This window comes from Strix aluco, chromosome 4, assembly GCF_031877795.1.
Source record: "Strix aluco isolate bStrAlu1 chromosome 4, bStrAlu1.hap1, whole genome shotgun sequence".
NCBI lineage: Eukaryota > Metazoa > Chordata > Aves > Strigiformes > Strigidae > Strix > Strix aluco.
In genome coordinates, this window is record NC_133934.1 from 117935144 (window position 1) to 117956612 (window position 21469).

Here is a 21469-nt window from a genome sequence, read left to right on the forward strand (position 1 = left end):
GCGTCATACTGCAGGAGTAGGTGATGCCATGTGATGATGTGCAAACACCTTGCAGTGTTCTCGCAGTTTCATCCTGCACCCCCAGCCAGGAGGTGATCCCTTGTCCACCAAAAGAAAAAGGAGCATGTTCAGAAAACCTACTCCTCAGGGCCCTGTATGCCAACCAGGTGCTGGCACAGGCTCTGCCAAACCCTGTGGAGAAACTTCAGGCCAGAAGTGCCTAGGGAGACACAGCTGTGCCTGCCATGGGCCATTAAGGGACCTGGGGCCTGCGGCTTTCTTGGACACCACAGAAAAGGACAGTTTCTCCTTATTCTGGGGAATAGAAACATGTTATTTCACTTCTGGGGCAAGCAATCATTTGCATCAAGCACTCTGCTAGGGATCATGGCTGGTAAGGCAAAAAAGCAGAGCAAGGTCTGTTTTCCCAGTGCTCTTCCCAGCTACTTGTAGAAAAGTATACCTGCAGTTGGTTTTCTTCTTATCCTTTTCCTGGCTCTTGGGCAAAGCAAAGCAAAGCAAAATCTAGAAATGGCTGGTGGGGTGATTTTTCCCTTGGTGCCACCCAGGCAGGGCCCAGCGCAGCCCTGTGTGGCATGCCTGGAGGCTGGATGCAAAAGGGTTTCTTGGTTTACATGGAACTGCAAAGCCAGGCTGCTCAGGACAGCTCCTGTGCCAGCACCCTGCAGGTAAGAGCCTGCCCTCCAGCAGCTCCTCTTGCTTTCACCCTGCCCCAGATGTGTGCACTTGCAGACAGACAGGAACTGTTTGGAGGCAGCCAGAAGCTCAGCTGGCAGGAGTCACAGTGAGCAGCTAGCCCCACAGGTGAGCACACTGGTGTGGCTCAGAGGTGTCTAAGTCTTCCTCCTGTTCTGATGGATGGCTGCTACAGGTTTCTTAGATCGCCATTCCAGACCTACAAACTCTTTGCCTCCCTCTTCTGGATTGATGCCCAGGACTTTCATGTATGTGCTCAGTCAGGACTTCCCCCCCCACCCCCCCCACCCCCGGATTTCTCCCCGGGTTTTTTATGCTAACCCAAGAGCTTGATTTTACCCCTTTTAGATCAGTGTCACAGACAAGAAACAGGGAAAACGCTGCTGCCTAGACCTCTTGGGACAGGAGGGAACCAGTTAGAGGAAGGAGTCTCTGTCTAGAGGAAGGCAAATTCTTTCACTGCTGGCATGGGAGAAGGGGATGCTTTCTCACTCCAGCTAGTCTGGAGCACAGGAGACTCCCAATTTTGCATCTACACCTCATATACAGACTCACCGGCTTTTCCAGGGAGGAGCCCAGCTAGCAGTGCCAGTAGGGAAGTGGGAAAAATAATCACAATTTTGCATGAGAGGAATGCCCTTGTAGGAAGCCAGGAGAAGCTCAGAAGCATGGGATTCAGTCTCAGTCATTGCAATTACAGCACAGCCCGATATCTTTTGAACAGTGGACAGCCTTCTGCTCCATCTATAGCCTCTTGGGGAATGAACATATGTAAGAAAATGTAAGATGCTGTCCTATATTGCTGGAGCCAGGTATGCAGAGCAGGAATTGGGATATTTTGTTCCCTTTCAGGCTCATCTGTCCAGTCATGGCCAGCTCCTAGCTGCTTTCTTTACTGCAGCAGCTTTAGAGTGCTGTGCTAGGGGTGTGCGGCACATCTAATCACTGTATCTTCAGAAAATCTGGTGCTCCTAGAATGTGGTGGGCCTAGTGCAAGCACTCAGGTTAACCATAGATGCATTTGCACTCAATCTGGTTATACAATGAGAGCTGCAACAGGAGGTCTTTCCTGGATTTAACATCTGCTATTGAGACAAGCCAATGACAAAACAGGTGTCCACAACACATACCCAACCCAGCCCCTCCACACAGCGCTCATGTGCTAGCAAAGGCAATAAAGTCAGGCCGAAAATTCCTTCTGCTGCGTTACAAGAGTGGGGTGGGGTGGGGTGGGGTGGGAGGTACTGGGTCTGGCAGGGCTGTTGTGCCTCCTCTCAATTTTGCCCCAAATTACAGCATCGTGTGTTCTGGATTTAGGGACAAAGGAAGCGCTTTTAAAGGAGGAATAACATTTCCTCACTGAGGCAGTGTGTCTGCTTTTCTTCACACCTTCAGTGATATCAGGGACAAGGGAGGCACCAGTAGGGTGGGGGAACTGCCCATACTGGGACACCACAATCCTGCCAGCATCTCAGTGGGATCATTTTAAAATTTCTTCATCTTCCTGCCCATGCCAACGCTTTGGTCTGCTCTGCAGGACACTTGATGACATTATTTGTAATTAATCACTGCCTGTCTGTTTTGTGGTAAGGTTTGGAGGCTGCACCTAGGTGACACTGAAGCCAAAGGGGGGCTCTTCACATTGTTTTACTCCCTGTGAGCTCAGTTTCTCAGTGTAGACTCACAGCCCCTTGGCTGTAGGTACTGCAAGTCAGGGAGGCTCAGAAAACGCAAAATAAAATGACATAAGGAGGTCAAAGCTAGCAAACTCAGAAAACTTCCTACAATGCCTTCCCTTCTCAATTAAGACCTCCATGTGAAATGTTTGGTGGCAAGCCCTGCCCTGCCCATCATGCCCATATGTGCTCTTGCATGGGTCCATGTGAGGTAGCAAGTATTTTTTGTCCATCTCTGAGTCGCTAGTGATGGGTATTTAACAAAATGGGAAGTACTGGCTCAGGTTATTTCCCATTCAAGCCCTGAAGTGTTTCCTGGCCTTGTCCTGCTCTGCTATCTCAACAGGCTCTGGGGTGGACATGGTCAAAGCCATCTGCCTTCCACTGCAGTGAGCAGCTAGACACCTCCCTGACAAGAGTTTGTGCTCTCTACGTTTGGCATTTCTTTGCTCTCTCCCAGGGCCTACAACACCCAGGGGCTCTGCTCTGAACTTCACCAATGGTTTTGTACCCTCAGAACAAACCATCTTTTGATCCTCCTTCTGGTTCAGCCAGCACAGGCCCCCAGTGCTCCTGGGAGTGAGACAGTGATCAGGAGCAGGACCTCCCCCCTCTTCTCAAGGGCTGGTACTGTTTTCCCTTCTCTCTTCAAAACACTTAGGTGACATCTATATTAACAAAGGAAATATGCCCCTGACCTTTCCCTGGCACTGGGGTGGACTGGCACAGAACAGCTGTACCCATTGAGCTCTCTTACCCTTCAAAATATGGTGGTCACATGCAACCTGTGTATCAGGAATGCTGTCTGGCACATCTTGACTCCCAGATCATACCAGGAACTGTCAGGAGAGTGCTAGTGGCCAGGGCCTGCTCTAATGGGGAAGATCACATGCCAGTGCTTAGGAACATACCTGGCACTTCAGCTGTTCCAGCCTGTACTAGTCTGGAGACCATCTGTCCCTATACCCAGTCTGTGCTGGTAGGCTAACCCTGCTGGCAGGCTATTTTGTTCTAATACTGAACTTCTGCCTCTCATCCTTCCTCTTTAGCTCCATGTCCTCCTTCTCTCAGCAATGCTGTTTTCCACACATCTCCTCTCCTTTGCTGTGGAAACATTGCCACACTGATGTCTCACACTCCAGCTGTCCTTCTCCTCTTTGATCCGTTTATAGGATTTTGCTTCCTATCTATAGTGCCCTCACACTGATGTCCAGCTAAGGGTCTTGGACTCTACCCCATGCCAGTGTCCTCACTGGACTAGTGCAGCAGAAGTTGTTCCTCCAGTACAGACCCACTGTAAAAATATTAAAGAACTGCTTCCTTCTTTTCAAATGGACTTCATTTAATTAAGCCTCACTCTCGCCCCATTTTCTCAGATCTCTGGAAGCTACAAGCAGACACTGGAGCATCTCCAGTGCCTGAGGCACCAGCAGAATCCAGTAAGAGATTATGCCGGATCCACCCTGAGGATCCTAGCAGGGGGTACTGGTGCCAAGCAGTGGGGTCTTTTCAGCTCTTCTGGTAAGGGGTGATCTTTGTCTCGCTCACCCTCATCTTCCATCTCTTCCCTTGTTACCTTCCCTCCCTTCTCTCATTTGCACAACCCCCCCAAGGAATTAAAGGATGCTGAAATGACCTCTGCTAGATCCTTGCTGCAGCACTTTGCTGTGTTTCCCATTCAAGGTGTCAGCTCTGTCAGGCGAGGCCACCTTTTGTGCTGTTTTCTGCAAGAAGCCTTGCACAGCAGAGCCATGATCTTGGCAGGAATCCTTAAGTGCTACTATAAAGCAAATAAATAATCAATCATTATTATTTTTATGTATCTGTGAGTCTTCTCTAATAGGTCTTGATATTATTATGGTGCTGAGGACAGGCTGAAATTAGATAATACTATACTCAGCTGGTATCTATTCCCTTGGAAACACAGGTAAAAATGCATTTAATAGCTCTCCAGTGACAATGAATATTCATTAATATGACACAGACGTATACTTGATTTGAAAATAAGGACAGTAATTAAAGAGCTATTAAGGTTAAAAAGCAACAAAGGAAATTCAACTACCGAAAGAGCTGTTCTGGGATCAGCCTCCAACCTATACGTGCCTGGATAAGCACAGGTGGCCTGAGATTTTCTGCTTCTACATATCAGCAGAACATGGGTTCTGCCTTCCCTCCTCAAACTCTGTTGCCTGGAATTGTCCTGATGAATTCAGAGTTCATTTTTCCTGTTGTCTTACAGAGCAACTGTGCTCTGCTGCGGTGCTGCTGCTTGTACTCTGTCTCACAGGCTGCTCCAGTGATGTTGAACCGACAAGAAGTGGAGGGGAAACTTTCCGCAGGCCTTTGGGAAGGAAGCTATTTATAAGCAATCGCTTACATTCTTTATTTCTATTAAGATAGTCTTGGGGATCAGTGGTAGTCGTGATAGCTGCTCTGCTGTAATCTTTGAAAATCTCCATCCCACAGGCCATGAATTAAAGTCGAGTTTCTCAGAGAGGTGTCACAAAGGTTCAGCTTGAGAAAGCGACCTGAGCAGCACGTGCTCTGCGTTAGGAGCGAGTCAGGAGAGAGGCAATGGCCCTGCTGCACATGGAGGGAGGCAAGGAGGAGCAGATGTGTCCAGGGGCCGTGGCAGCCCCGCAGGGCTACGTGGTCGCCCTGCTTGCTCCCAGCCAGGACAAACCCTGTGAAACCTCACCCACCGCGTCCCGCCAGTCTGGTCCTGGTGCAGGCAGAAACTGCAGGCTCTCAGCAGAGCCAGGTCCCTCAGGGCCAGGGCAGCGGTGGGGCGATAGCAGCCACCCCGGCTAGCGGAGGAAAGGTGAGATGTGCATCCTCCAAACCCAGGTGTGCTGTCAGGAGGAGGTTACTGCACCGGGCTGTGCAGCACCCTGCTTCCTTTCTGGGGAGGGTCTCTCAGGCCAGTTATGCCACCGAAAAAATTATGACAGAAACTGAAGCAAACCAGGTGGAGAGGCAGATCATTATTTTAATTTTTAACCCAGTAGCGTAAAGGTAAATAAAAAAGTGAATCAACCCATTGGGCTGGTGTTTCAGGCCACTCAGTGAGGAGAGTTAACTGTATATTCCCTGAATTAGAAGCAGATAAACCTCATCTGCCTTCGCCCCAAGCTAACCCAGCTTTCTGCACAGCAGCACCTGGTGCAGACACGTGTATAAAATGGGTGACAGAGCTGCGGTGGGCACCCCCGTCCCGCTCCCTCGCAGCCATCTCGGCAACGCTCCCTTCTTCTGTGCAGGGACACGTGTCGCAGAAGGCAGCCCTGAGCCGTGTCCCCAAGGCTGATCGATTTCCTCACAAATAAATCATAAAGTTGTGTTTTCTGCCTGGGTTGGCTGGTTTTGGTGGAGAAGAGTTTCGGTGGGTTTTTTTTCTGGAAACAATTCCAATTCCATGCTTTAGTCAGTGTCCTGCTGTTTCAAGCTAACAGGGTTTATCCTTCTAATGAGAGAGACTGCCAGTGTTTGCTTGTCATAGAAACCTACCTGCGACTTTCCGAAGGCACGGGAACGTGGTATCTCAGTTTTTACTAATTTTACTCCGCTTTACACCGCTCGGCTGCGGTCTGCGGGCACTTTAGCAGGACCGCAGAGATTCACGCCTGTGAAACGAGCGTGTTTTGCTGTGAACAGCCCCGTTGGGAGGGTGGGGCGGGCGTCTGCCGGGAGGTACCGCTCACTCCCGGGAGCTCCGACACCCACCCCGCGCCGTCTCTCTCCGAACCGCCTCGGCTCCGCCGCCGCCGCGACCCTCCCTCCCCTCCCTCCCCTCCCACCGCGGGTGGTCCGTGCCGCCGCTGCCCCGTGTGCCCGCGGGCCCCCCTCGGGCCGGGCCGGGCCGGCGGGGGTGGGGGCTCCCGGCGCCGAGGAGGCCGCCCGCGCGCCCGCCCCGCCCCCTGGGCGCCGCTCGGCTTCCCCGGCGCGGCGGAGCGCGAGCGGCAGAGCGGCCGGAGCCCGCTGCGGCGCAGCCCCGCTCCCATGGCGGCGGCGGCGGGGGCGCGGGGGCGGCGGGGCGCCCGGCTGGGCGCGGCGGCGCTGCTGCCGCCGCTGCTGCTGCTGCTGGCGCTGCCGGCCCTGGCGCTGCTGGCGCTGAGGGCCGGTGGCGGCGGCGGCGGTGGTGGCGGTGAGGGGCAGCCGGGCTCCCCCCGCCCAACGCCGCCGCCGCCGCCGCTGCCGCCGGGCTTGCGGGAGGAGCTGCGGCAGAGGCGGCGCGACCTGCGTCGCCTGGCGGCGGCGGCGGCGTTGGGCGGCGGCGGGGAGGCGGCGGGCGGGCTGGGCTGCGGCGACCTGAGCCTGGCGACCGGCGTCAGCGTCCTGGGCTGGGGCTTCACCAAGGTGGTGGCGCGGGCGGCGCTGGCGGGCGGCGGCGCCGTCGCCCTCAAGTCGGTGCACGGGGCGGGCCGGGAGGTGCGGCACTGTGTGCGGCGCTACGGGGCGCCGGCCGGCTGCCGCCGCCTGGCCGCCTACAAGCTGCTGAAGGAGGTGACGCTGCTGCAGCGCCTGCAGCACCCCGGCATCGTCCAGGTACGGCGGGGCGGGGGGGCCGCGGGGCGGGCGCCCTCCGCACGGAGCTTTGCCGGGGGGGCGGTCGGTGCCGAGTCGATCCAACCGTGGTGCCTTCCCCCCCCCCCCCCCCCCCCCGCCCCCCATCCCCCGCCAACCCCGGGCGGTCCGGTCAGCGGCACGGCTCTGACATCGCTCCTTCCCTCCCGGCAGCTGCACGGTCAATGCTATGATCGTAGCGAAGATCCTGAAATACGGGTCACAGCCATGCTGGAGCTGGGATCCCCCCTGGAGATGATTCAGCTCCTGCAGACCCCCTGGGAGGAGAGATTTAAAGTAAGAAAACAAACCAAAGGGAGTTTTATCAGTTGTTTCTTGACCGCAAGCCGGGTAGATGCGAAGAGCCCGTGGGGACTGCTGGGGCGAGTGGGATGGTCATGCTGACACTCTGTTTGCTCCCGCAAATTGTCCTTAAATCGCTTTGCTTTCACTCCTTTTAAATCACATTAAAATAACCTTAGCCTGGTGTCTCACAGTTACATTCCTTCTCTCTAGAGCAATGTTAAAGAGTTATGTCTGGGAGGAAATGGCCACACAATCTTGCTCAGGGCTGGGGTGGTCTTTACTACCCAGTATTACACTGTATTGCTCATTTTCCCTCTATATTGTTCCACTCCACAGAGGGGGTTTCGTAGGCTGGCCCCTTGGCTGGCTGGGTCTGACTCGGGGGAGCCACCTCGCTGCACCATGAGTCTGTTGTTTTATGTGTGTAATTTGATTTTGGCAGCAAGCTGAGCAGCCTGTCTCTCACCATGTGTTTGTATGATGCTTCTGATCTTAGCCCTTTAGGTATGACTGTAGTACAAACACTACTAAATTGCTTTCCTCCTGCTGTCGGTGCTAGAATCACATCCCCGTTAGTGAGATCTGCCTTGTCTCCTAAGCATCCCACATAGGGACTCTTAAGCTCCCCGGGAACATAAGTGACTTATGACATGGCACTTATTTTGGTTATAGCTTGTATTACAGTTTGCCTCAAGGTCTCAGTTGGGGGTTCGCTGCTACTTGTTTGGTTCCCAGGAGGAAAGAGAGCATCAAGTAGAAGCATGGGTACCTTAATGTCAATAACAAATGCTCTGGGCAAAATAAAACCACAACAAAAGTCCCAAAATAAAACCCCTGCTTGCATGTGGTCCTTAATGTTGAACAGAAGCCTCGCCATCCAAGCCAGAGGGGGAGTGTGGCAACTGAGCTCGTTCAGCTGTAGGATGCGGAGCTGGGATTCTTATGATTGCTTCACTAATCAAGTTAAAGTAGCATCAGAGCTTCCAGAGTAATTTCTCTTGGCCTGTGGAGTTCCACTTCTGCTTACAAACTCTTTCACACTGGCTTCTACACAGCTTTCCCAGCACCTCCTCTTCTCTAATGTGCCAAAATCTGTAGAGCTAAAAACCCATGATGCTGGATTAGCTGGTGGTGAGGTCTGATACAGTGGCATTAAGATTTTCATAATCTGTTGACTGATAAAGATACTAATTCAGAATTTACACTGGCACTGCCTAGTCCTGTTTCCTAATTAGGGCATCTAAACGGATGGGATTCCCCTCTGATGAGCCACATCAGATACCAGCGATTGTGTGAGCTGTTCCAAGTGAACAAACCCTCATGCCTGCACAGATTGCTATCGGAGGCAGTGAGGGGTGGTGCGGGTCTGCCGGGCACACCTAGATGATGATACAGTTTGTCTGATGCCAGGGCACTTGATACTGAATCAAAACTGCTGCAAAAAGCTGCTTGAATAAAGTGCTGGTGCAATATAAATGCAGTCATCTAGTTTGCTCAGAAATCATTTAGCGTGCTTTCTGCTGGATCAGGTATTGTCTGACCTTTCCCTCCTGCCAGAAATTTGACATAAAACCAAAAAAGCTGGAAATAAATACATTGCATGCTTTGGCTAATTCTTCAGAAGCACGATTGTGTGCCCAAATTCATACTGCTGAGTGATGCAGCAAGGCATGAATCTGGTATTAATGACCATGGAGCCTGAGTCTGTATGGAGCAGCATGGGGGGAGGGAGGGGAATGTATTAATTCTATGCCAGAGTGGGAAAAAACCCTTCTGATTTCAGCTAGCAAATCAATATAGCTCCCGAAACATGAAGGCTGCTATTGTTTTCCTCACAGCTTTCTCTTCTAGTTCCTCTAACTGCAAATGTCTCTTTTTGTATATGCACATTTTAAAAAAATGTTGCTAAACTACTTACCAGTCAAATCTTGTGGCAATGTTGATAATAAATTTTGTAGCATACATATAATTACCTTTTAAGTACTATACGCTTTTTTTTTTGCCTTTAATTTCATTGAGTGCCCTCCCCTTTGTTCTACTTCCAATTTAATAGCTGTTTTTCATCTGTTTTTCCCATGCATATTCATCTTCTCTTTCTCAGATTTGCCTGAGTCTTGTGAAACTGCTGTTTTACTTGGCACATTCCCCCCTGGGTTCAATAGTCCTCTTGGATTTCCAGCCGAGGCAGTTTGTTATGGTGGATGGAAACCTAAAAGTGACAGACATGGATGATGCCAGCACTGAGGAACTGTCATGCAAGGAAGATAATGACTGCACACTCGACTTCCCTACAAAAAGCTTCCCTCTCAAATGCTCTGCAGTTGGGAAGTGTGAAGGAATAAATGAAAAGAAGAATCTTTTCAATGCATATCGGTATGTTCAGAGAGATGGGGGGAAAGTCTGGGGTGGTTGAGCTCACCATGTAGCCTCTAGTATCTCGCACTTCTTCCATGCAGTGCTTCCCCCTCACCTCTGTCAAAAGGTGGTTAAGGATCGCTTTGAAGCAAGCTTATTTTCCTTATAAGGCAGGAAAATAGTGTAGTTGTTGTCTGGTGAGAATGAAGGGATCTTTCTTCTGCTGCTCCCTTTCCCCAACGCCCTCTAGAAACTTGCCCCAGAGGTCGCACCTGTGAATTTACTGTTTGCCAAACAAGCCCTGGCACTTGACATCCACGGGCTGTGTTTGCTGAAAGCAGTGGCAGTGCGGGCTACCTGCCAAAGCCCACCAGCTTTGAGCCCCCGTTGTTGGGAACAGGCTGGCTAACTCTTCCCTTGAACTCCGCACCATGACTATGGGCACCTATGGAAGAGCGATGAAACAGCTGATGGGCAGCAGGCTGAGACTGCTGCAGCGCTTTGTATAGGCCACCAGCTGAAAGCACGATGACTTCCACTCACCGTTGATGCTTGGCAGATCACATACTGGAGGGAAGCCTTGGCAGCTGGGTATTTACACAGAAGGACTTAGTAAGGGAGCCTGAATTTGCAGGATTCAGTGTGGAAGGGAAAATCCCTGCATAGATTATTGCAGCCTTGCAGTGATGCACTTGTCCCTTGTAGAACAGGAGTTTTCTGGAAGGTTCAGGGAATGAGTCGTCCTGCCTTTGCAGGGACAAGAAGAATGGTAAACCTTTTCAGGGCAAGGGAAAGGTCTTTGCATGAGTCTTCTTTCATTTTTTTGTCTATTTTTGATGGGAAATGCATTGCTTAGTGTACAAAAATGGCCCCAGGGAATGAGGGAAAGCTCTCTTGCGAGTCTTTGCAAGGTAGATTTCACACGGTGCTTGGCAGCGTGCTGTGCTGCAAGGACCAAGCTTTCAGCCCAACTCACAGGGACGGTCTGTGAGATGCCAGTGAAGTGCTCAAACATAACTTAAGAGCCAAAGCAGACTTACTAGTTGCATATGGATAATCGAGTCACAGGAAAACAACTTAATCACTAGGGAAATTAAGCAACTGTATTCTAATCAGTCTGTGGGATTTTTTGCAGGTATTTTTTCACCTATCTTTTGCCACACTCTGCACCACCAGCTTTGCGGCCCTTTTTGAGTGATATTCTGAATGCAACAGGTACTAGCTAATATTTGTAAACTTCTTTGTTAGAGGTCTCTAAATGGAATTACTCATCTTTGTAATCTTTTTCTTTAAATGTAGGTGATCTACGATATGGAATAAATGAAACCTTGAAAGCTTTTGAAAAGGTTTTACATCTATACAAGTCTGGGCTCTATCTACAGAAAAGACCTCTCCTTTTAAAAGGTACATGATTTTGAATGCTTTAAGTAACATAACTACTGAGGGAGCGAGGAACTTGGTAACTGGTCAGATTCTGATCTCCCACACATTCAGGCAGTATGTAGTCACTAGGAAAAGCACCAGAAATATCTTTTTTTTGAGCAGCCTTTGTTGTTTTTTCATGGGATCTATGCGTGATTGCATTGTTTTGCAAAGTAAATGTAGTGCAGACAATCTGGCCTACGCACGGGCATACATTTGCACTGCTTCTAAATACTCTTCTCATAATGTGCATCAGTGTTTCAAGTGAATATATTTCAGCAACAAGACCAGAGTAGCGAAGTGAATGTCTCCTATCTCTCTTCGGGGTCATCTTATCCTGTGGACCAATAGGTCAGTTTTCCAGGCTGATATTGAAACTTCCCATGTCATTTGGTGGCTTCTGACTGCTGAGCACAGGTTATTATGGGAATGTACAGTGGGGAGGTGACAACGCCGAGATGAGCATGGCAGAGTAGCTGAGGCCCTGGTGGCCTCTAAATTTCTTTTTTTGAAGACCATCCTATTGGACCTGTGGATGGATAAATGAGCCTTGATGAAGTGCATTCCTCTCAAAAGGACTCATTCGGTGGTAGAGATGAGGCTCATCAAAAGGAAGGCTTCAAAAGTCCAGTGGTTACCAAGCCTTACATTTTCCTGAGTGTTCACTTAAGATGGTGGGATGGTGATGGTGGCTTGTGAAAGGGAATCTCTGTACGTGTGAAAGAACTGGAATTTGCACCGTTATGAACAAAGATATCCGGTAATTTGCACTAAAGGACCATCAACTTTAATGGGAATTACTAGTATTTTCCAACAACACCTACCTGTTGGCTTCGCAACTGGCCCAGTAGCAATGTGCCAGAATGATCAGTATCCTGGAGGTGTGGGAAGGTGGAGGGAGACTCTTAGCCGTCAATGAACAACAGCCTGAACATCACCTGCTCAGGCTTGTCAGGTCTTTTATATCCCGCTGGAGCAGGATCTGGCCTCCCTTTCCCCCACTGGGGTTCCTAAATCTCCTGTACCTGTGGGTGGCACCATGATGAGAGGATCAGCATGTGCCCCATGTAGCTCGGTGCTGGATCTGTGATGAGCTGGTTCTGCTGTTGGGGCTGAGGTGTAGGAGAGGCTGTTGTGAGGTTGGCTTCTCTGGAGAACAGGCAGAGAATCTGTGTGTCTGCACAGCAGACCCCCCTCTCACCCACCCCTGAGGTCACTCCCCTGTCCCTTCACCCTTGAGAGCTCTGCCCCCTCTCTTATATCTGTGGGGAATTGCTGTCCTGTGCTCCGTAGCAGAACCAAAAGTCAGGATTTGGGTTTCTTTTAACTTTGCAGCTCCACCCACTCCATCTAAGCAGGTCAGTTCAATATATCACTATCCTATTTTTCTTTAAGAGTTTCACTGAAGTGCAACATGCAAAGTGTATGGTGTAACTAGTCTCTGAAAGCCTCTTAAAGAGTTTCCCTAAAAACCCTCTTTCTGTTCCCAGACTACATCTCCCTAAAGGGCTTCCGTACAGTGGAAGGAGAAGACTACAAGTGCTGGCCCTCCTACAGCCACCTGGGATGTCTGCTCTCTGTTCACGGCGCCGAGGAAGCCGCTGCAATTTGTAACTCCCAATCGCAGTGTCAAAGTTTTATTGTCACCCAACGGAGGACGTGGACAGGTGAGCTTGAACGGATTGACAGGATACTGCCACGTGGTGCCCCTGCTTCCTCAGTCCCAAGTGGGGATGATGCTGCTGCCCTCCTCTGTAGTGCCTTGAGTCTATGGGTGCCTGTAAAAGCTGCCTTCCTTATTCTCAAGATCAGGTGGCTGCTGCGGTGGGTGTCCCTGAGTATTTCTAAGGAGACACAAGAGAAATTATATTTTCTTTCTGCACCTTCTTATCTATACAGATTTTGCACAGGACTGCTATGTATTGTTAAACAGTTATTTCATGCAGAGATGGCTTCACTTTGGTGTTAGGCTAAACAATTCATGTGGTATGTATAGTTTGCAAAGAGCTGTGGGGTTTTTAGAGATGAAAGAAGCTATGTAAAAGAGGGTGGTTACTATTGTTGTAATTAAAAGAATCATAGCTTACAAGTTGTTATCCCCTTTATCAAAACTAAAGCCCCAAACCAATGGATTTCCAAAATGTCCCTGTAATTAGCTCTGATTATAGCCTCTTACAGTTAGCATGTTTTCAGAATTACTATAAATTACCTCATTTAGCTGACACTTCAATTGTGGGCTAAATTGTTACTTATAAAGTGAAACACTAAATGAGGTAAATGAGTGTTTTCACTCATGGTGGTGCTGAAGAATTGCGTCTTGTTGGCTCACATGACATTTTAAAGAAAACCCGCAAAACTACCAAAACTGCAGCTTTTCCATGGGTTCGTGTGCAATTGGCATGTGGCTAACTAATGACATAAGAGCCCTTACAGTGATGCAACATAGATCTCTTTGAGCTGGTTTCACACCAGCCATGGATTGTATGAGTTGTGCCTAACGCACTGCATCTGGCTTCCTCACGGGGCGGCTATTAGTTGCTGTGTGTGGTGCCTGGTGGAAGCAGCCACGCTTAAAACAGCAGTGGGGATGCAGAAGCAGCAGCACGTGGGACAGAAGACCCTTTCTGCAGCACCTGGCTCGGGTGCTGATCCCTGCCGTCCCGCACTGTGCCTGCAGTGTGTTAACATTTCCTGACATTTTTCTTTCTCACATTTTTACAGCACATCTTTGCAGTCAAAGATACCAAAAGCGTGTGGCTGAAATGCCGAGTACCCAGCTTTGCCAGTTGGGTTAATGAGAACTGCGGTTAACATGCTAGTCCCTCTTAGGGCACCTTGGGAAAGCAAAGCAAAGACGTAAATGCCTCTGTGGCCTGATTGTGCATTCCTTGTGCATGCTCGGTGAGCATCTGGAGTTTACTGGGAGTGTAAAACACATCTATGACAGGGTGGAGTGAGTCTCCACTGAGCAAGCAGTGTGTTCCTGTGACTTTCGCAATAAATAGCATGGGTCAAGGTGAACCTATCTCCTCTAGTAAACTTGCATTTTTATTTCCTTTCCAGGACGCCCACTCGCCTCGTTTCAGAGTAGCCTGACTGATTTAATACCGGATGCTAACGCTGTAGTCTATATTAAACGATCGGCTTCCTCAGGGGAAAGACTTTAAAGACAATGAGATCACATAATATGATCCTGGGAGGAACAAACCACTGGGGAGAATTTCATCTGCTGAAAAGAATGACATATTTTATTTTGCTTTGGGATGGGATCTCCCTGCCAGCTCAGATAGAGTCAAATGCTGCTGTCTCCTTGATCAAAGCTCAGATTTCTCATTGCAGCCCCACTAGCTTTTTTTATCTGTTCCCACACTGCTGTTCTGCCTAAATGCTCCCAGTTTTAGTCAAATGTCGCTAGACTGTGCAATACCTAGGCTTGCTGCTTTGGTAACCAGCTTGTCAGCCAAGAAATAGGAATAGCTGCAAGGGATCCGGCTTCGGTAGGCTTAGTTAGTTCAGTCACCTCTGAAAACCTGTGGATAATACAACTTGGAGAAGGCAACGGCTTCTTCTGCAGCTGTCTGCCAGGATTTCATACCACTGCCAATGTAAAGGACTGGATTTCAGATGCAGCCAAGGTTGCAGGGCTGTGATGCATAACCAGAGGTTGATGATGGGGGTGGTCTTCCAAGGAGGGTGCTGATTCAGTTCCTTCCAGGGCAGGGAAGGGAGGTGGTATATAGATCAACTCTGGAACCAAATGTCTGCATGTTTGGATGCAGGATTTGGGTTTGACCCTACACGATTTGTAATGCCAGCTCCCATGTATCAACCTTGAAGGTTTTTCTTTGTTACTTTCCATGAAAGAGTGAGACATTCAAATTATTTATGTGTAAGGTGTGACTCTGTATGATAAAGAATGACTATGTTTATTCTAAGCAAGCTGTGAAAAGTTTTTTTTGTTTAATTGTCTAAGTCTTTACTGCAACCAAATGAACAGATGATTTCCCACCTTCAGCTCACCTCACATCATTACCCACTCCTGAGGACAACGCATGAGTGCTCTAAGCAGTGAATGAATGTGCCCAAGCCCCTCGAACACTTACACCTTGGAGGATGCTCTGTGGCTGTGCTTGCAGGCTCACATGTGTAGAAGGGAGAGCCTGGTACCAAGAGCCTCCTGCATCTGCTCTTCCCTGAAATTGTGGATGTGGTTTCTGAAAAATAGGTGGGGGTTTGTATAATTTCAGGCTGTAAGAGATGGCAATGTAATGTGCCACTCCTGGGTGTGCTGGGAAGCAGCGACCATACGGTACCTCTTCTGCTGTAGCTGGGTTGGGAAGAGCCCAAATCACCAGTGACCTCACATCTTGTAAGGGAAAGTCCCTGGCCTTTTGCAGGAGAGCCACACTGCAGCCTCTGTGTGATGCCACATTGAATTTTCCACTTAGCCCACGCTGCTGGGTGGAAATGATGGCTCTTGGGACATTGCCATTGACTCCTTGTAGTGTACAACAGTGTGGCTATTTCCATGTGGGCCCCTGTAGCAGCTGGGGTACCCCCCGACTAAAGATGCCTGGGGTTGCGCTGCGTTTTTCGTGATCCGATCCTGTGTTTCTTAGTGCAGGATCTGACCTTTCAGCTTGTTAGTACTCTCTTAACCCACAGCAATGCCATGGCATGGGGGCTTTCTCATGCGCTATAACCCCTGCTGCTTACACTTGAGGCTCAAGGACTCTGATAGTGATATCAATTAATGAGAATTCCTAGTTAGCACAACAAGAAGGCTCTTAGTGATGGCCACGTTGCTGCAGGCTTTGTGAAGGCAAGGCTTTTTAAATGGACAGTCACAGACCACTTTCTCCATTACATAGGGTCCTGTGGAAGTTGAAGGGAAGGTCCTGCCAGGGGTCTGCTATTGTTTTACATTGACCCCGCTGAGCAGGGCTTCAGGCATCTGCTGTGTGGTGCATTACATTAGCAGGAGGTAATGAGAGTTTATTCCATATCTCTTGGCCTCCTGAGATACAAATCAGAAGTACATTCCCCAAAGCAAGGGCAAGGGCCAGCCTGGGGTCATTTCAGAGAGAAAGAAAGAGAGAGAATGCAAAAATTGACATGATTCCAGTTTGTGTTAGAAAGATCTTCCCATCTTAAAAATCTCTCCTGGTAAAAAGACATTGTGTATTTTAGTCATGTGATGCTCCTTTCACGTTGCAGATTTTTCCATTAAGTTTTCATTGTATGATTGCCTGCCAGCCAGTCAGGTCCAGCCCCTATGGCAGTGTCACTTGTATAAATGTAGGTTCCAGCATCAAACCTGCAGTTAAAGCCTGGGAGCATGACCATATGAAAGTTTTGAGCACATGGTGCTTAACAAATAACAACAACAACAATTATTAGTATTATAAATAAATAAATAAATAAATAAGGAAGCCAGGCTTCAAAGAATCCCAATGTTCAATCTGCTGTTGCCAGAGCGAGTGGCTTTTGTAGGACATTCAGACCACTCCCTGCAAACGAGTAGGTGTATTCTTAGAGCCTGGACCCCCATGAGCACATTCATCACGCTAGCACAGACAAACAGCTAGGGCACAGGCAGACATTTATGTCCAATTCTGTTCACATCCTAGAGAGCTAGATGATGCCACAAATACACTGGTCACAGTGTATGCAGCAATTCTCCTTGTGCTCTGTGCAGCCCCCCACGGCATATAACACCTGGTGGGCATGCTGGCCTCTGTCTGATTTGGGGTGACATCCCACTGCAGCTGAATGGTGCCCAGCAAATGCTGGGTGAGGAAAGATGTTTTAGCACCCTGCTGCATCCAGAGCTATAGTTTGACACATGTTTGAGGAAACAGTGGTTGGAAAAAGCGGTTCCCACTCTGATTTTTCCCAGCTTCTTGCTGTTATCATCTGCTAAGAAACCTTTTCCAATGGCCATGCCAGTTTAAAAGCATGTAGAATTAATTCTCTGCTAGCCTCCAGTGAGCAGCCTGTGACCCCTAAGCTTCAGGCAGCTCATGAGTGGCCCAGGTGCAGCTTCTGTGCCAGGTCTGCGTGGAGCACCCAGGCTGCTCCCAGCCTGCAGGGGAGGCTACGGGAGAAAGGATATTCTCTGCAGCTTTGGGCCCATGTGGCTGTTTTGTAGTGCACTATCTTTATGTCCCATCTCAGTCAGTCTTTATTCATTCTATCCTTTTATTAAATTACAACTGCCTCAAGCAACTTCAGACTTTCAATGCCAGTGAAAATTTCAGTGCATGCCTGAAAACTGTATTTCAGTAACTACGGTACGTACAAAACTCAGATATAAACATTTGCTGCCCTTAAAGCTCCCAGTTGCTGGAGTCAATTTGTCTCTGCTATCGCTGATCAGTATTTCAGCCACCATTGTGGAATATGTAACAGAGGAAAGTGCTTGGAAAGAAACAGCAGGGGATCAATTGCAATGGAAACCATGTGTGCTAGAGGAATAATATTTACCTAAATGTGTCTATCACATCTTCCCAAAGGATGCTGCCATTAGGAGAGAATGGATATGAAAATGTTGCCTCCATAGATAAAAGTTAGGAATATCATTTTTTTAAACACAAACTTTAATATTCTTAATTAATTCCACATTGTAGTAACAGAGATAAAGCCACATCCATGAAGGAAAATACCATGTACTCCAAAGATATAAACCACAGTTTAATAAATAGCAACAGATGCTGCATGACTCATGTTCAGTATGTTTGCGCAGGCGTTTACATGACTGGTGGCTTCATGGCAGACTGAGGAGCGGAGCAAGGGAGACAGAGCCCAATAAAGAAAAAGGAATTCCTGGTTCATCAGACAAGGTTCAAATAACAATGAAAGTCATACCTGTATTCTTACATGGCATATTCTGCAAACTTCAGTGATGCTCTGAGCAGCACTCAAATAGATGAGTTAGTTTGGGGGGAAAAACAGGAATTTATCACAGGCAGCTGTAGACCCAAATCACACATCTGGGTTCATGTCAATTTCTGTAAGATTTCCTATAAATTCATGTACTGAGCACTGATCTTCCTGGCTAGAAGTCAGAGCACTTTGGTCCTACTGGGCTGAAAGAGCTGGTTTGGGGTCCAGTTTGAGGAATTAGTGAAGTGTAAGTGCAGTATCCAGAATAGCCCATCGTGATGTCTTGGTAGGACTTCAGAGTGAATCTTCCCCCCTAACTACAGCACTTGCAGCAATCTTTCTCCTTGGTTCCATTGTCCCAGTGTACCAAAGCACCACCACCAGCAGTGTGGAGATTGTGATAGTGAAGGAAAATTCACAGAAGAGAATTTTACATGAGAGGTAACCATGAGCCCATCTGCCTCCTCTGTAGCATGTACTTGGTTGAGGATGATGGATCTGCCCTGAATGATAGTTCTTGGCTAATGGGAAAATGTATCAGATTACATCAAACAGGTCTGGGTGCACCAAGGAGGGGTGACAGCAGGAGGGAAGGGCTGCCGGACTCCTCTGCTTGAAATTCAGCTTCTGGCTCTGTGTGAGAGCTCCAGGCAAGGACTTGTGCTTTGGAGCCTTTGGACCCTCAGCCCTCCTGGCTGGCCAACCCAGACAGCAAAAGCACTGGGTTTACTCTCAGGGTAGACTTCATGACATAGCTTTGGAGGAGATGGAGATGCCGATAGCTTTTTAAGAAATACCTGCTTGGCCTTTCTGGGCACCAAGTTATGTCCCTGGACTGCATCTGCTACCACAACTACCCTATCCTCACCCATTTCCAGCTACCATAACCACTATTCTTCCCCACCCCCAAATCTATACCTGATGGCTGCATGCTCAGGTCTCTCCCTCCAGTCATTTACTCACCCTCCACTCCCCATGTGTCATCCCAGCCCACCTACTCGTTAACCCCTTGTACACCCACACCCTCAGCATTCACACACAGTCCCACAGCCTCTTACCCTTGCAGCCAACACACAGGTGGTGGTATGGCCAGGGAGCCCTTATTTCTGTACTGTCAGAGGCGAAATAGTCCTGCCTTGTAGCAGGAGGCCACATCTGCAAGGTGTAACCACAAGATCAGCCTGCCTTTGATTTGTAACCTCTCTTTTCATTTACCATCGATGATTTCTAGATTAGCAAGTGCTAAATACAATGTAGTAATAGCCTCCTGCAAACAACCAGGGTTAAAGCTGTGCATTAAAACCACAGTGCCTTAACTACATTGTGTTATTCACAAAGTGCATGACACCTCCCAAATCCAAGTCTAGACAAGGCTTAAGAAAATGCAAATTCCTACATTATGTTACGTTTAGCAGTATTTATCCTCAAACCCCATCAAAATCAATGTGAGTCTCTTGTGACTTTTTGTCTGTGATCTGTTGCCCTATTTACAGTACTGGAAAGGTAAGATCCAGCCTCAAAATGAAGTAGAACATTAATGACTCCCAAAGCTACAAAATAAGCACCCAAATTTCCAAATGCTTGTATCTGTAAGTTATATCCCCACATAGTGTCTTTAGCAAGTGAATTGGTTTTCTTTGCTGGGAAAAACCCTGCTGCAAATTCCCTTTCTACTTCAGATGACAGATCAGAGAGTTCAGGCTTAGATTAAAAGCTTGATAATGAAACCTGGGGACACAAGTTAATCGTCACATTGGGTCACCAGCAAGGCAGTTTATGAATGTCTTGGGGACCTGGGATGCAAAGGAAATTCTCTCAGACCTTAGATGGAAAATGCCAAGGAACAGTTCAGCATCACTGCTGTGTCTTGTCCAGTGCTGTTCCTCATTCGCTTGGAGAGGGAGTTGTGAACTCCCACTCCTAATTAATCTCCCTCTTGTTTGTTTCTTCTGATTCTTTAAATACACAAGAAACAATTCACAGTCCCTCCCAGTGAAGTTAATGCCATAGTTTGCATTTTTCAGGGCCTGACTATTTCACTTTGTCTAGCAAAACTATTGTTACATGACTATGATCTATTACCTCTGAAACAAAGCAGCTGCACCAGCTTAAATTCACTTGTACTCTAGAGCAGTGTCAAACCCCAAAGTTTTACTGGCAGAGCTAAAGGCCAGTTCAAGACCTACTCTGGAAATTGCCTGATCTTTGCAATTAGCTTGTTCGGTCACTTGCTATATGGTAACAACAATTAAAGTCTTTACCAAGACCCGTATCAGCAAAATATTGTTTACTTCAGTCAGGGAATCTTAGGTAGAAGCTGCTTCCAGCACAGAATAACTAATTTTTCCTTTTCAAAAAAAAGTAATAGAGTTTAAGAATTGCATCTCATTAAATAGTTTTTATTTGATTTTAACTGAGTTCTTAATCTTTGAAAGAAATCAGTGACTAGTTATTTTAAAAGTGCTTCCTCCATCTTATTAAGATAACATGGGAGCATAAGGATTAGTCTTTCATCCTCACCTTCCCTGTTTTCCTGCTGATAGCAGCTGTCATTCAGCGCTAATGGAAAAGCCCATGTGCACATGCCGGGTGATGCTGCCAGGGAGAGGGAGGATGGTCTGCAAAGCCTCACTGCGAAGGACCCTGCAGGATATCACCAAGGCTGTCAAGGGAACTGCCATCCGTAGGCAGGGGAGATGGAGACGGCATCCCTCCTGTCACAGCCCCTCTCAGCATCACCCTGACACTGCCCCATGAGGAGATATGGCAGTGGCTGGGGCAGTGACCAATGGCTGGTGTCCGGTGGCCAGTGCAGAGGTGTGCAGGGGGCTGGCAGTGGTCAGGTGCTGCCAGACTGCATCTGCCCATGGGAGGAGGTTGGAGACATTGCATGGAGGGAGGTCGCCCACCCGTCGCTGTCTCTGACAGCATGCGTGGAGGCAGAGCCCCAGCACCCACAGACCCCGACTGGGACCAGCTCCCCGCGTTTTGACATCTTTCAGTCCATGGTCAAAGACATCACCATCCTAGGGCTGGATCTGATGGTGATTTGCTAAGAAGTGCACTGTAGCTTCTGTTTTAAATACAGATATCAGGAATTCTTTGTTTGGAGCCATTGTTTAGCAAAGGAGCTTCAGTCCTGCCAGGCTGTAGATGATCTATCTTGGGAAAGGGGAATTGTTCCCATGCCAGGAACCAAATCAAAGTTATACCTTCGTCCTTAGAAGTGCAGTTTTACCTTGCCTGACCCTCCTCCCACCCTCCAGAGGACCCTGAACTTGAGGGGATGGGCTTTGCACGTTCATGCACAGGAAAAGAATAGGGAGAACAAACAAAACACTCCACCCTCTTCCACTTATGTAAGATCAGAAAGAGAGTGTAGGCTAAGCCCAGAGGACTGGATTTATGGATTCAGAAGAACCTAGTTATTAAAATGTTATGAAAGTTTTCCTCTCCTTTAAATGCATAAATATGCAGATGAAAGGAGCCATGTGATCTGGCCACTGGCCATGCTGCTGCAGGCTCAGCCTAATTATCAGCTGCCA

At 48.5% G+C, this 21469-nt stretch overlaps 1 protein-coding gene across 1 annotated transcript; it reads left to right on the forward strand.

The window, feature by feature from the left end:
• Positions 1–596: 596 nt before the first annotated feature.
• Positions 597–14974, forward strand: LOC141922172 (extracellular tyrosine-protein kinase PKDCC-like). Its single transcript, XM_074821307.1, is given in 11 exon segments — positions 597–689; positions 5893–6046; positions 6049–6241; positions 6243–6382; positions 6385–6938; positions 7131–7253; positions 9364–9635; positions 10753–10832; positions 10917–11021; positions 12530–12706; positions 14103–14974. Coding segments are annotated over 11 exon segments (1995 nt in total). The 3' UTR covers positions 14207–14974.
• Positions 14975–21469: the final 6495 nt, after the last annotated feature.